Below are 16,700 nucleotides of genomic sequence, written 5' to 3'. Positions count from 1 at the left end.
TTACGTTATTTTTTACGTTATTTTTTACGTTATTTTTTGCTTTATTTTTTACGTTATTTTTTGCTTTATTTTTTACTTTATTTTTTTTTTTTTTTTTATGAATAAGTATATACTAAATTAAGAGAAATGTATGTGTTGTATAATTTGAAAAATTGTGTTACAAATAACATTAAATTTTGCACACTGAATTAAAGAACTTTTATAATATATGATATTTAATAAATGTACAAAAAAAATATAAGTTATATATTTAAGAAGGAATTAAAATGTTACAAGTAAGAGAATCAGAATTGGCATTTTTTTCTCATTCACAGGGTATGCATTTTGCATTTTTATTTTGCATTTTACACTTACACTTGCATTTTACACTTACATTTACATTTTACACTTACACTTGCATTTTACACTTACATTTTTATTTTTATTTTGCATTCCCCATTTTGTATTGTGTTAGGCAAAAATAGCAAGTTTGTACGCACATAATAAAATAATAATTTTGAAACTTGAGTTATTTGGGAAACAAAGGAAAATCAAAAATACATTTTTACACACATATTTAAACTTAATAAATAATTTATATCCATGTCTTAGACATATGATTATATATTAAAATAATAAAACTTAGTGATATTTATATAAAACAATAATATTAATAATGTATGTATGTATGCATGTATATTATAATTATATATTTTTACAAAAAAATAAGGTTGCAAATATGTACCCTTAGAACAATATATTAATTATTAATATAATTTTCTCTATATATTATTATTATATTAAAAATTTAATTTTTTTTTTTTTTTTTTTTAAGAGAAATGTGTAAATATTCAATATCTGAGTATACACAATTCATTATTACTCTTTTTAATTTCATTTTTATTTTATATTTTCAATAACATAATTTTTTTTTTTTTTTTATATTTATCCCTCTTTTTCGCCTTTTTAATTGTTTCATTTCGTTTTCGTTTCGTTTTCGTTTCGTTCTCATTTCGTTCTCATTTCGTTCTCATTTCTTTTATTTCTTTTTTTTCTTTTTCTTTTATTTCTCACTTTTCTTTCCCTTTCCATTTGTATCCCTACTTCACTGCCCTTTTTTACGATTATATTTCCCAAATTAATTTTATTAATTTTTTATTTTTTTTAATAAAATATACATTTCATTATTTTCTATTATAGCTTCCTTTGTGAGTAACAAAAAAAAAAGAGGAAAAAAAAAGAGGAAAAAAAAGAGGAAAAAAAAAAGAGGAAAAAAAACAAAAATAGTTAATCATGATATTTATAAAAAAAAAATACATAATGTATTACTCAATTTTTTCTTCATTATATATTTCATTTTAATTATTTTATTACAATTTTTATATTATTTATTCATATATTTCATGAGACAATTCAGAAATGTTTGGCTGCAAAAATATAAATATGTTACAAATAAAGTTTGTTGCTTAAGTGGTATAAACCTTTATAGAGTAAAACAATATATATCCAGTTATTTTCATATATCCAGTTATTTTCATATATCCAGTTATTTTCATATATGCAGAATATTGCATATTACACTAGTATATATTTACATCGAAATTGAGTCTACTTGTGTTATTTATATATTTATATTGTTTTATATCCGGATATATATAAATATTTGCTAATAATTTAGCATTTGCACACATATATATATAGACAGTATATAAAATTATTAAATAGTTTACTTGAATTTCATATTTATTAGTGTGTATCCACTTTTTTACCTGTCATATTCATATTTATTAGTGTGTATCCACTTTTTTACCTGTCATATTCATATCTATTAGTGTGTATCCACTTTTTTACCTGACATATTCATATTTATTAGTGTGTATCCACTTTTTTACCTGTTACATACTTGTGAGTGTTAAAATGCAGAGCATGCCGAGCGAGACTACTATAAATTCAGAACATTATAAGAGTAAAGAGCCTATGTGTCGGAATGAGAAATTAACAGAATATTCTGACCATTCAGAAATTGGTAATAATAAGGATAGCTTTAATGATCCAAAAGAAAATTTTGATAGAAAAATATGTGATAATATGAATGAAAGATTAAATATTTATGATGATATTATAAGTGAAATAAAAGAATTATATAATGGAAATATTGTTATGAATAATAAAGGACTTGATAAATTAAATATAAAAAATGTAGCTAAAGGTTTATTTTTAAATGTTAATAAAACTATATCAAAAAAAGTACGAGTTTTAATTATAGGCAATTCATCATCAGGAAAAAGTACATTTATAAATTGGTTTTTACAAGAAAATATTCAAAAAACAGGTTACGAATTTGAAACAAATCATTTTACACTTATTACAAGTGGAAATTATATATCTGAATTTAATGGTGATATTACAATAAAAACATTTGATTTTTTAAAACAAATATCAAGTAGAAATCGAAATTTTAAAAATAATTTATGTACAAAAATGTTTGTGTGCAAAAATCCAGAAATAAAAAATATCGATTTTATCGACACACCAGGTTTAAAAGATATAATGAATAAAGTTGATTATGATATTAATAGTATTATATATGATCTAGCTGATTATGTTGACATTATTTTAGTATTTTTTGATTCATCAGGAAAATCATTAAGTAATCGCTTACTTTTAATTATTAAAGAAATATATGAAAAACATATGGAAAAAATTCTTTTTATTTTCTCAAAAATTGATGAAATAAAATATGAACAAGACAGAATAAAATTATTATGTCAAACTACCCAATGTTTGGCTAGTAAAATTAATATTCGTTCTAACATTGATCTATTACCTATTTATATATATGGTGCAAGAAATGGAAGATATTTATTTGAAAATTCACAGAACAATGATAATCTGTGTATTGTAAACAGAATTAATGATATTATTTATGAAATAAAAAAATTATTTTTTAAAAAATTGGAAAAAGATTTATATTGCCTAATTAGTGATTGTGATTGTATTATTAACAAAATTTTGGATATTCTTAAAACAGATGGGGAAAGAAGTGCTCACAAATCAACCTTAAAAAGAGAAAGTAATTTTATCAAATTTTATATACAACTTAAATCAGTTTGTTCAAATTTGCCTAACTTGTTCATAATTTTTAACATATTTGGCTAGCTAATTCATTATTTTTATTATTATTTTTTTTTTTAGGAATAAAACACACAATAATACAATTTATTGTATTAACCTTGTTCTTTTTCTTCCTTTTTACCCAACTTTCTGTCCACAATTATTACAAGAATGTTATTGTCAAGTATAACAAATAGTGACTAAATGTATTTGATGTGTTTACTATAATTTTTTTTGCATGAATATAAAAACGTTTCATTTTGTTATGTATATTATGTATATTATTTATTTTGTTATTTTATTTGCTACAGCTATTTGGATATCTCTGATAGCAACTTCTACAAAAATTATGTCATAAACACAGGATCAGTTCTCAATAGTTGTAAGTATAATATAGTTGGTTCATATGAAAAAAAATATATGATGATTATTATTTATCCAAAGTGAAATATCTAAAATTAACGCTCATTATTTTGATATTATTCATGTTTATTCACATTTTATTTATCATTATTTATTCACATTTTATCATTATTTATTTTTTATTTTTTTTTTATACATAGGGGAAAATTCATATATTTTGATAAACGTCACACTGTTAGTGTTCTTTTTATTAAGTGGAATTATGAAAAAGAAGTTTACCAAAAATATAAAAACATTACATGTTTCAAGCAAAGAAATATTAAGGGTTAGGAATAAATTGAATGTAGAATAACATATTGATTCCGTTTGCACATTTTGAATATATGCATGTATATGTATATTGGTTTTACTACTTTTCCTTGTTTTATCACATTTATCATTTTCATATTTTTTATATTGAATTAAATTTTTTAGGAGCAACTCACATTTGCAATGTTTGCTAAAGACAGAGGAAAGTATTTAGCAAAAACATTTTACGAATTAAAACAGAATTGAGAATAACAATTGTATGAACAGGAATGTAAAAGATATCATTGTTTTTCATATTTTAAAATTTCGATATCGTTAAATTGTTAAAAAAATGAGATAATAATGGCACTACACATAATTTTATGATATGCAATTTTTTTCTAAAATTGTTTTATTTTTTAAATGGAATTATCATTTGGAAATATTGAAGCATTTTGTTGATGTTGGAAAAGTGTTAAGTCACGAAAATTATACTAATAGTTTTTCATTAAAAAAAAAAAAAAAAAAAAAATGAAATGAAATATAATTTGGAGATTTTTAGTTATTTAAATGTAAAAGAATGTTCTTTTACATTATTAAATTTTTATATTTTAATTTTAGCTATAATATCCAATTTGTTTTCATTTTTTTTGCATAAGACTTATTTTTAATTTTTTTAAAAAAAAATTGTCTGTCATAGTCTTAATAATTTTTTTCTCATGAGCTATAAATATTTCAATTTATCACCTTACCTTCATTTTTTGTTTCTTAATTTTTAATTATATTTTTTATTTATATATTAAATTTGTTCAAGGGAACAAATATATTATAGTTTATTTTTTCATTTTTTTAATTTAAAAAAAAAATAAAAGACTTTTTATCCTTTTCTAAAATAGTTTTACACTAATATGAATCCTTAATTTTGAAACTGTGGATAATATATGTGGCATTGAAAAGCAAAGACTATATATCTTTGTTTTTTTATTATTGTACATAAGAAACCGTAGCTCTCTCTATCTCTCTCTCTCTCTATATATATATATATATATATATATATATATATATATGTATGCATGTATGCATGTTCTTTTTCATTCATTTCAATATATAAAAAAGGTAGACATATGCACTTTAGTAGTTATCATAATGTGCAATATTTTTTTGTGATTATGAAGTAGGTTATTTTTCTATTTTAGCTTTATTGTGTGTGTGCATATAGATAGTTGTGAAAGAACAAGTTCGTTATTTAGGCTTTTAATTTTTTCAAACCATTTTAAATTTGTTCGATTTTATATCCATGAAAGGGGAACCAACTTATTTTTATATAAGAAAGATGAATATTAAAGTATACAGCGTATTAATTTTTATTTGGTATAAATATACATAAATTCATATGTATGATAAATATTTTCTGAACGTTCATACAATAATTTATCATAAAGCTATTTTCTGAAGAAAATATATGACCAAAAAGCTAGCTGAATAAAAAAATACATATTTCTTTTTTTTATTATTTTTTTTTTCATTATCTTAATTTAATAACTAGTTTATATTTCCATATAATTCAAATAAGGTGTATCGTTTTTTTGATATTAAAAATATAGACTAATTCATATATTATGCATGCAATATATACATATGTCTATATTTTATATATATAGATAAAAACATGTAAATATTTACTATATATGAATAATGTTATTTTTATTATATGTTAACTATATATAAAATAATTTAATGTTTATCCCTATAAAGTTTTAATTATACAATACATATAGAATTATTATTTTAGCTAACAAAAATACAATACATAATATATGCATGCGTATTTATATATACATGTGTATACATAACTTTTATTATTAATTTTCTCGATTTCGTGTTTTATAGTGCCTTGGAAAAAATAAAGATATATTTTTTCTCCATAAATATATTTTAAATGGTTATCTTTATTTGTTTTTTTGCTTTCTTAATTTTAATAAAATGTCTTTTTCACAAAATATATACATCACTATATATTGTTTAGTTGTATATACAAAATTATTTGTGCTATATTAATTTTTGTCACATTTTTATAATACTAGTTAATAAATTTTATTTTATTTTTTTATAAATTTTTAATTAAATTTTTTAATTTATATTTGGTTAGAATAAGCAATTTTTCTTTATTTTTTCATTCATTTTTTTTTTCTCTCTTTTATTACAACTTTTTAAAAAATTTATCACCAAAAATAAAAAATTATTTTATAAATATACGAATAAATTTTTCTACAAATAATGATTTAACATTTTTTTTTTTTTTTTTTTTTTTTTTTTATGATATATATATTTTTATGAAACTTAAGAATAAATGTGTGATTACATCTTGTATGTATATAACTGTTATATATGCATACACATAGTACACATAAATAGTTATATCCAAATATATCGTGATTATTAAATAATCGGAATATTATTTCATGTATTATGATTTTTTTGTATTTTTATTTATGTATTTTTTTGTAATTTTTTCTTTTTAAATAATAATTGCATTTGCAAATAAAAAAAAAAATAATGATAATAAAAGAAAAAAAGAAACATATTGGAAAAAGATGAAAATGGGAAAAATTAAATAACAATAATGATGCAAAAACTATTATGGAATTAGTGTATACACGCATATACATTATATAGTCTGTGTAATATTTTTATGAATGAAAATTATAAACAGAAGCCTAGGTCAAAAATAATGTATTTTAAATGATGCCGACTTTTTTAATTTATGTTTAAAGAAACAAAAAAAGTAAAAATATAGCGAAAAGAGATAAAATAAAGGGGGACAAAAAAACATATACAAGATTTGATATGGTATAGAATACTACAGTTAAATGTTTGTTATTCTATTTTTAAAAGCATCTTGTAATTTTGTTTAATTATTCTCCTTATAGCTATATTTTTTTTTCACATAATTTTTATCACTAAATTTTGTAATAAGTATATACATTAAATCTCTGAAATTATAATAAGTGTTTTTATTTATTATGAATTAATATGCATTGCAAAATGTTATATATATATATATATATATGTATATATATACAACGTTGTGACATGCTTGCGCTTATTTGTTAGTTAATTATAATGAGCATTTATTATACTTTTCCATTTGTTTAAAATGTAATAAAAGCATAATAGATATATAGATTGTTTAATTCTTTTCCCCATCATCTTTTTCATTTTTTATATATGTATGTTCATATTTTTTACTGTCCAAAAGTTGTTATTTTTTATTGTATTTAATTTTTTTTTTTTCATAATATAACTGCTTTATTATTACACCCTTTGTTTTATTTTGTTTTGTTTTTTTATTATTATCATCATTTATTTTATTTTTAAACTCACAACTATATATCACACACACATTCTCTCTCTCTTTCTCTTTCTCTCTCTCTCGCACACACACACACACACACACATATCGTATATGTACAAAAAATGGATTTAATAAAAATATACAAGGAAAATGAGATATTAAATGACTATATAAATATATATTTTGATGATGAAAATTTAAAAAATAATAACAAAAATTTAACATATAAAATTTCTCATATAATTGGAAATGGAGTATATGGTGTAGTGTACAAAGCTGACTGCCTTGAAAATGGGAATGTGGTAGCATTAAAACAAACATATCAAAAAAGTGCAAAATATTTTAAAGAAATTGAAATTATGAAAAAATTAAAACATCCAAATATTGTAAAACTAAAGCATGCTTTTTATACATCATGTCCTAATGGTGGAATATATGTACATATGGTTATGGAATATGGAAATACGGATTTAGCTACTTCACTTTATTATATAACTATAAAAAATTCTGAACATGTTAATAAAACTTATAAAAATATAAATAATTCGAAATATATTAAAAATGACAAAGATAATAATATAAAATTAAAGAATGATTGTACAAATTTTATTGATTCGGAGGAAAACACAAAATGTGTTAATAACAATAATATAAACTCAATTAATGAATCAGAAAATACGGAAAACCTCGAAAAATTACAAATGAACAAATGTGATGAAAATTGCATGAACAACACACATGACCCCAATTATAATAATATGAACAAGTCAGAAAATAAATGCAACGAAAAAAATATTGATGAAAATAGCTATAATAATAGCGAAAAAGAAATAAATTCTTCAAATAATAATAATGTTAAAAGTGAAAACGATTGTTTAAATAATTATGGGAATATAATAAACAATTTTAACATAAATATGTTACAAGAAAATATTAATAATATATGTTCTTGTCATAATTTAAGTGATTATATTAAAAAAAGTTTTTTTAATGAAAATCAAGTTAAGATATATTTGTATCAGTTAATTCGAGCAACATTATATTTGCATAGTCTTTGCATTACACACAGAGATATAAAACCACAAAATATCTTAATTTTTTTAAACAAACCCAATGATAATCCTAATAATAGTCATGAAAATGAAAACCAAAAAAATAAAAAATGTGTAGTGTGTATTCACAATTCGGTTAAGTTTAAATGTATTATGAATAAAAGAAATATGAACAAGAATTTGGATGAAAATAATAATGTGAATGAAAAGAATGCGATAGTAAATAACGATTGTAATAATAATGAGTATGTAGTAAATAATTCGAATGCACCATTAAATAAAGGTGGTGAAAAATATCACAAAAATTATATTTCAAATTTTAATTCTATTAATGAAGATAATGATATAAAAAAAACAAATAAAGAAAATGGTTATTATAATTGTTGTAGTACCCCTATATCTCTGTTAAGTGAAAAAAAAAAAAATTCAACAATTAAACATGTTAGGGAAAAACGATCAATGAGTTTTAGTAATACATATACAGATAAAAATAATAATAATGATCATTCTGATTATGTAGATAATTCGAATAAAAATAATTTAAAAAAATCTTTAAAGAGAAGTAAAACTGATTTGGTAGTTTCTTTTAAAGTGAATCAAACAAATACATTTAGTAATGAACAAAAAGAAACATTACCTTTATCAGATGTGGATAAAAATTGTATAGATAGTTGTAAAGATATAAAAGAAAAAAATGAAATAACGAATTTAGATAATGATGAATTAGATAATATTTATGATGAAAATAATTTGGATAAAATATATATGAACAGTGTTGTATATAAATATATAAAATTATGTGATTTCAATACATCTACAAAATTAAAAGAAAATTATAAATATTTAAGTTATGTATGTTCAAGATATTATAGAGCACCTGAATTATTATTCGGATCAAATTATTATAGTCATGCCATTGATACATGGTCGATAGGTATGTTAGTTAACAAATTCGAAATGAATCATAAATGTGTTTATGCATTGTCATTGATGCTGCATTTTGCATTGTCTTAATACTATACGTTGCATTGTCTTAATACTACATTTTGCATTGCCTATAAATTTGTTCCATTTGTTACTTTTTTATATTTTATATTTTATATTTTAAAAATTTTGCAGGATGTGTAATGGGAGAGTTGATATTGGGAAAACCCTTATTTCTCGGAGATTGCGCATCGGATCAATTAGTGGAAATTATAAAAATATTAGGAACGCCAAATGATGAAGATTTTCTTTCATTTCGAAGTGTATATAAGAATGTAAAATTTCCAAATATAAAACCAATTACATTAAATAAATTAATAAGTAATAATTCTTCTAAAGAAAGCATAGATTTATTAGATAAGTTATTACAATTTAATCCAAAAAAAAGGATAAAATTATGTAGTGCATTATTACATAATTATTTTGATGATATTCGAAATTTTAAAGTTTTTAATACTAATACTGGTTCGGATAAAACTAACTATACATTGCCATATATTACAAATTGCTTTAATTTTACAAAAGAAGAATTATTACATTATACTGTTGAGGAAAGAAAAATATTAATACCCTCCGAAATAAGGAAACATAAACTAGGTGAAGTAACGCAATATATAGATATGACATTAGATCATTTTAATCAATTATATCCAAACAAAGTTAATTTGGCCGGGTAAGGTATATATACATGCATACTGCATATATGTATGTGCATGCATACTGCATATATGTATGTGAATGCATACTGCATATATGTTAATGCCAATGGTGGCCCCGAATAGGAGACAAACTGGTTAAGTGTTTTTTCTTCAACACTTTGATAGATGATAATGCAATATTTTTTATTTATTATTTTTGAAACCGATTTCATAAAGAAGGTAATTTAAAAAGAAATGATTGGAGCCATATCGAGTAATTTTTACAAAATTTTTAATTCTTTATTTTGCTCATAATATTTGCACATTTTTATTTCTGTAAATTCATATACCCAGGTGTCCTAATCATTTCCTATACATACAATATCGCTATCTTTATTATGCTATACTATATTATTTTATTTTATTTTACACTATATTATGCTATACTATTTTTTTGTATGCTCATAAAAATTTATATTATGAACAATTTGTAATTTTTTTTTTTCATTCCTATCATATATATATATATATTGAGTAGGAAGCCTTTTATTATAAGCTATTGGAACTCATTTCAAATGCGTAGATAATAATTATACGATATGAGATGAAGATATATAAATCTATGAATATTGTAAATGAGCAGATTTGCATTACTATGTACATACACAAATCACTAATATATATTTTTTTTTTTTTTTCCGTTTCAATTGTCTTGATTTTATTGTTCATGGATATATATATTTATGCATTTATAATTTTTAAATTGCACATGTGTTTTGGTTATGCCATTTGCTTTTTATTTTTCCGTCATACCATTGATATACTAGCCAAAATATTTTATTATTTATATAGAAAAAGTGCATATATATTGTGTGTGCATTTTTTTTATGCTATTTTTTCGGATATATATATATAATGGCTAGACATGACTTGTGCATGTGTTTTACAGCTATTTCGAATGTATTATTATTATTATATTTTAAATTAATTTGTTTATTATATGAACAATTCAGAATTTAATTGTTTGGATTTATGTATATATAGCCAATGTACATAATACATATGGATAAATATGTACAAATGAGTATTTATATGTTTGCGTGTTCATGTGCAAAGTTTAAGCCTCATCTTAAAGACTACAATTTAAAATACTTTTAATTAACAATGAAAATATAAATTTCTAAGTAAAAAATATAGGGTTACAAACTACACATATTTAGATCTACATATATACATGTACTTATTTTATGAACAAGAATAAATTAGTTTTTTTTATTTCAATAAATTATGACTAAATAATTATAGCTATTTAATTGTCCAATTTTTTATAATATTTCTTAAAAAAGGGCTAATTAAACTGGATATTATTTTAACTCTCGATTCCAATTTTTATTACAAAAATAATATATATTCTTAGCATTTTTATTTTAACAGTTTATAATATTTTTGATAAAAAATGTACATAAAACTGTTTATAGGGGAAACATTAAAGAAGTCTCCATACATACAATGTGTATATGTTGGTCCCTAATTGAGCAAAAAAACTTTAAACAGGCTGACAATTAATAGCATAAAAAGGCTGACAAAATTAATGTATAAAAAAGCTGACCAAATTAATACTGACCAAATTAATATGCATAAAAAAAGTCGAATAAATATATTATATCATAAATAACTTACAAAATATATATTTGCGTAAAAATATTGCAGTAGGGGTGAAAAAAATGTATTTCCCATTCTGATACCGCCACCAATATGTATATTAAATTAATTTAGTATTCCGTCCTTTTTTTTTAATATATTTTGTTTGGAAAAAAAAATAAAAAAATAAAAAATAAAAAAAAAATAAATATATATATATATGCATACATACATATGGCCTATTAAACATTTTAACAAATTAATGGTACAATGATTTAAAAAAAAGTTATAAATGTGAACAAAAAAAAGCGAAGAAATGGATCAACGTAGTAGTAATTTTGTTGGAGGGAAATTAAAATTGAAAAAAAAAATAAAAAAAATAAGTAAAAGCAAAAAAAGTAATGATAATACAGACAAAAAATATAAGGATGAAATAAATAAAGGAATAGAACAAAATGAGGAAAAAAAAAAAATAAATGAAAAAGATGATGATATAATAAATGGAACTGGAAGAATAGTAACAATTAAAAATACGATACAAGGATTTGATACAAAATTTATAGACGAATTAAAAATTGGATATCAAATAATTTTAAAAAATCCGAATAGTTTGCAAATTGAAAAAAAAACTGTAACATCTATATTAAGTAATAAAACTGTACTTGTCGATGAAGAATTTTCCAATGATATATGTACAGCATGTAAATATTATATAAATAAAAAAGTAGCTAGCTTAAATGAAAAAAAAAAAAAAAAAAAAAAAGATGGAAATATAAGTAATAGTGAAAGTTATAGTGATAATGAAACATTAAAATATGCAAAAGTATTAAAAGATAAACCTAAACATGATGTTATAAAAATACGACAAAAAGTTGGATTATGGTCTTATAAACTTGTTGATAAAAAAATTAAGGGAAATTTAACAAATGAACAAAAGTTAGATGAACGGGTAAAAAGTGGTCGTGATAAATTTTGTTGGTAATATAATTAAAAAGAACCTTTATTCATATTTAACCTTAACCATTTTTTTTTGAAATTTATTATTTTAACCAACTTGCGCATTTTAAGGTGAAAGTGCAGCAATGCATTCGAATGCTCACTAAATTAAAACTTTTCAAAGTTTAAAATTGAAAAAAAAAAAAAAAAAAAAAACATTTGAAGGTGTGCCTCCTCCTTTCCTTACCAACATGGTGTGGTAGCCGTGCTTCTAATCTTTAGATATCTGAAAACTTTTGGGAACATACTTGATGAGCCATTCAGGGTTGACTTTTGTGACGACACGTGCATATAATTTTTTTGTTTGAACAATATCAGAATAAAAAATAAATGAAGGTTTGTTAGAGGAATTAAAAAGAGTAGAAGAAGGGTGTATTCGTAATTTTGTTTTAGTTACTAAATTCATAAAAAGAGAAGAATTTGATATATTTTTTGCAACATTAAAATAACAAGATTTGCATAAAGACATCATAATATTATCCCATTTATGCATATGTAATTTTTTATTTATTTTTATTCCCATTTTATTTGATAAGATTTCTAATAATTGTTTCTTAATTTTTTGTACATTTATTAAAACTTCATTATTTAATCCATAAATATTACAAAATTGTTTTTTTCCACTATTTGTTATTTCTTGTTCCCATAAATAAAAAACATGTATTATTGTTAGATGATCTCCATCTGGATGTATTAATTTTTTTCTCGAAATATTAATTATTTTATTTTTGTCACTTATTTTTATTTCATCATCATTTTCATCTTTACTAGCCATTTTTGTCAAACTATTATTATTTACTTGTTCAGTTTCTTCATAAAAATTAAAATTTAAAAAAATACTATCACAATTTAAAAGTGCAATTAGTGTAGCCATCTCATCAACACAATTAAAAGAAACAGATGATAACAACATATTTCCATAAATGGGACTAATAGGGAGCATAGATATCTGTTTTCCTAATTCTGTCAAATTGTTATTTACATCTATTGCTTTTATTTTAAATAGCATTTTTGCTGAGTGAATAAAAAATTCTTTTTTGGGGTTTTCTGGAAAGTTAAAGTTTAGTGGGTTTTTTATATTCATTGCCTGGTAACAAAAAAAAAAAAAAAAATTAAAAATAAAAAATAAAATAAAATAAAATAAAAAATAATATATAATATAATACAACATAATAAAACGTGTAGCAATGAAGATGCGCATTTTTGCTCATAAATAATATGACATACTTTTAGTTCCAAATATATTTGTGTAAGATCTGATCTAAATATTTCAGGTATTAAAAAAGCTTTCATATTTTCATATTCTTCTTTTGTGTATATTCTATAAACTTTTCCTGGCCCTTCTCTTCCTGCTCTCCCACTTCGTTGAATTGCAGAGTCTTTGCTTATTTTTGTAATTTTTAAAACACTACATCCTTTTTTTTCATCAAAAAATTTTACCTTTGCTTTACCACTATCTATTACATATTTTATGTTAGGAATTGTCACTGACGTTTCGGCAATGTTCGTGCTGAGGATTACCTGCATGTCACCCAAGCAAAAAAATGAGCGGAAAATGAGCGAAAATTAGCAGAAAATTAGCGGAAAATAGCAAGTGGCCAGATTAGGGCCAAGATAAAGTGGCCAAATTAGGGCCAAACTGGGAAGGGGGAGGGTTACCTTTCGTGTATTAGGAGGGACAGGATCAAAAATCATTTTTTGTTTTTTATTAGGTAGGGAAGAATATAACTGTAATATTTTCATGGTATATATTTTATCTGGAATTATTTCAATATCACCAAAATGGAACGATATATCACCAATAGGATTGTCATCAAGCGACCCCATTGCATAGTTAAATTTGGTTATGATATCGTCAGCATCGTCAGCATCGTCAGCAGCAGCATTGTTAGCATCGTCAGCAGCAGCAGCATTCACTTTTGCACCTTTTTTGCCATTTATTAACTTTTTTAATAATATTCCTTTGTAAATAATTTTTAGCTTTTCCTTAAGCATTATATTAACCATTTCGATTTCTTCTTGCCCAGGCAAAAATACTAAAATGTCTCCGATTATATTATTATAATTTTCATGACATTCATTTACAAAGTGAGAAGTTTGTGTGTTAAGATTATTTATATTTTTAGAAATATTTGTATTATCACATAACTCCTGATCTGCACTTTTCAGGTCGTCATGTTCATAATATTCTGAACTGTTCATATTTTTTTTGATATAGGAATTTTCAAAATGTATTTGTAAAATTGTACATACAATAGACAATAAATAATCCTCTATTACATTTTTTGGATAAAAAATTGAAATTTTATGAATTTTATGAGGAATAGATATAATTGGAGGATTTCCTAAAAAATTATTAAAAATATTTATATCAAAAGTAGCTGACATAAGAATAATTTTTAAATTTTTTCTTTTTTCTAATAATATTTTAATATATCCTAGTAATACATCTGTTCTTATAGATCTTTCATGTATTTCATCTAAAATAATAAATTTATAATTTTTTAATAATGGATCTCCCATTATTTCTCTTATTAATATTCCATCTGTTACGAATTTTATTTTTGTTTTTTTTGAACAAACATTTTTAAATCGTATACTATAACCCACATATTCACCAACATTTCCTCTTCCCATTTCTTTTGATACACGCTCTGCCACTGTTATTGTAGCAACTCTTCTTGGCAAAGACACAAGAATTTTTTGAGAATCATTTTGATTATTTTTTTCATCTATATCATCTTTTTCTTTTTTGTCAAAATATAATTCATTTATTATTTGTGGTACTTGAGTTGTTTTTCCACATCCTGTTTCTCCTTTTATAACTATAAGGTTATTATTTTTTAATTTTTCTTTTATTTCATTTTTATATCTTAATATTGGTAAATCTTTCATCTTAAAAAAAAAAATTTCAAATCAACAACATATATATCATCAGTTTTTTTTTTTTTTTTTTTTAACCCACATTATAAATAGCGATATGACTTGTTCCACAAAATTGTATTTTTACATTTTTTTTATTCTACTTTTTATTTTTTTGATATTTATGAACAAGCAATATTATATACTAACTAAAAATTTCATTATTCAACATTTTTCTACATATATTTGTTTATTTTTCTACATATATTTGTTTATTTTCCTTCTTTTTTTTTTTTTTTTTTTTTTTACTAATGAGTATAAAATTATTATTGTGCTCGCCATAAAAAATATATTTATATATGTACCGATTTTAGATAGTTTAAAAATATCATAAACATATGAAATATATAATTATATATTCCGTAAAAAAAATGTTATAAGAAATTTATACATTTTTGAACTGGTAAAAATGCAAAAAATACAACAATAGAGTAATATATATATATGCTAGCCATATTATATACAAATAGGAATTTGTTTTATTTGACACACCATTTTTTTATACTAAATTTTTCAGTTACCTTATGTTTATAATTAAAATAAGTTTCAAATAATAAAAAGAAATGTATTTGTATATTTTCTTTTTTTTAATAAAAAAATAAAAAATTGTAGTTATAAATGAATGGACAAAAACATAAATCGAATAAAATAGGTGGTATTAACGAATAATACAATTTAATTTTGAAAAATGCGTTAACAGATTTAATAATTTAAAAAAAAAAAAAAATTGTTTTGAATTTACCATTTCTTTTATTTATTTTTACAATTTTTATAACCTTTTCCATAATATTTACCAAAAAGTTGAATTCAGATTTGTTTAATAATTTTATGCTTTTATCTATAATTTATATTTTTTTATTACAACTATTTCGTCTAACAATTTATATATGGAAACAAAATATCTACACCATATTATAGTTATTGCTTTTTGTTATTTTATTTTTTAAAACATTGAAACGGACAATATGGGATTTAAAAAAATAACTATAGTTGTAAATACTAGGGTGGTAATATATATAATGACAAAAGACAGCGAAAAATGTTCAGAAAAAAATGTAAAAATGTATGTACCAATAATATAGGACTTTTATTTATAATTTGATTGGTAAATCAAAGGAGCATTATTATATATGTAAATTTTTATTAAAAGAACTAGTTACTTTTATTGTATCTAAAAATAGGAATTATATTTATATTTTTTTTTAAATAATAAAATATATATATTTGAATATTATTTATATTTAAAATAAACACAATTTTAATTAGTGTGTGTAATTTTTTTTTTTTTTTTCTGAACACGGTAATAAAATAAGAATTAAAAAATAAATTTGACGTAAAAAAATTATGAACGGCAATAATTTTTAAAAA

At 21.7% G+C, this 16,700-nt stretch overlaps 4 protein-coding genes across 4 annotated transcripts; 3 read left to right on the top strand and 1 right to left on the bottom strand.

The window, feature by feature from the left end:
* Positions 1 to 1,896: 1,896 nt before the first annotated feature.
* On the top strand, positions 1,897 to 4,011 carry PY17X_0710000 (conserved Plasmodium protein, unknown function; the record flags this gene model as incomplete). Its single annotated transcript, XM_022955512.1, has 5 exons — positions 1,897 to 3,052; positions 3,175 to 3,277; positions 3,405 to 3,475; positions 3,657 to 3,781; positions 3,931 to 4,011. The coding sequence occupies 5 exons, from the start codon at positions 1,897 to 1,899 to the stop codon at positions 4,009 to 4,011; spliced, it is 1,536 nt and encodes a 511-aa protein (XP_022811781.1).
* A 3,210-nt stretch (positions 4,012 to 7,221) lies between these two features.
* Positions 7,222 to 9,812, top strand: PY17X_0709900 (uncharacterized protein; the record flags this gene model as incomplete). Its single annotated transcript, XM_721333.1, has 2 exons — positions 7,222 to 9,085; positions 9,271 to 9,812. 2 exons carry the CDS (start codon positions 7,222 to 7,224, stop codon positions 9,810 to 9,812), a joined length of 2,406 nt encoding a protein of 801 aa, XP_726426.1.
* Positions 9,813 to 11,730: 1,918 nt separating this feature from the next.
* On the top strand, positions 11,731 to 12,396 carry PY17X_0709800 (conserved protein, unknown function; the record flags this gene model as incomplete). The annotated part of the gene is made up of 1 exon (XM_718784.2): positions 11,731 to 12,396. The coding sequence occupies one exon, from the start codon at positions 11,731 to 11,733 to the stop codon at positions 12,394 to 12,396; it is 666 nt and encodes a 221-aa protein (XP_723877.1).
* Positions 12,397 to 12,621: 225 nt separating this feature from the next.
* On the bottom strand, positions 12,622 to 15,305 carry PY17X_0709700 (ATP-dependent RNA helicase DHX36, putative; the record flags this gene model as incomplete). Its single annotated transcript, XM_022955511.1, has 3 exons — positions 12,622 to 13,497; positions 13,638 to 13,931; positions 14,070 to 15,305. 3 exons carry the CDS (start codon positions 15,303 to 15,305, stop codon positions 12,622 to 12,624), a joined length of 2,406 nt encoding a protein of 801 aa, XP_022811780.1.
* Between the last annotated feature and the right edge of the window lie 1,395 nt (positions 15,306 to 16,700).

This window comes from Plasmodium yoelii (assembly GCF_900002385.2).
Source record: "Plasmodium yoelii strain 17X genome assembly, chromosome: 7".
Classification (NCBI taxonomy): Eukaryota; Apicomplexa; class Aconoidasida; order Haemosporida; family Plasmodiidae; genus Plasmodium; species Plasmodium yoelii.
The sequence above is the reverse complement of the archived record's forward strand: the minus strand, read 5'-3'. Positions and strand labels throughout refer to the sequence as shown.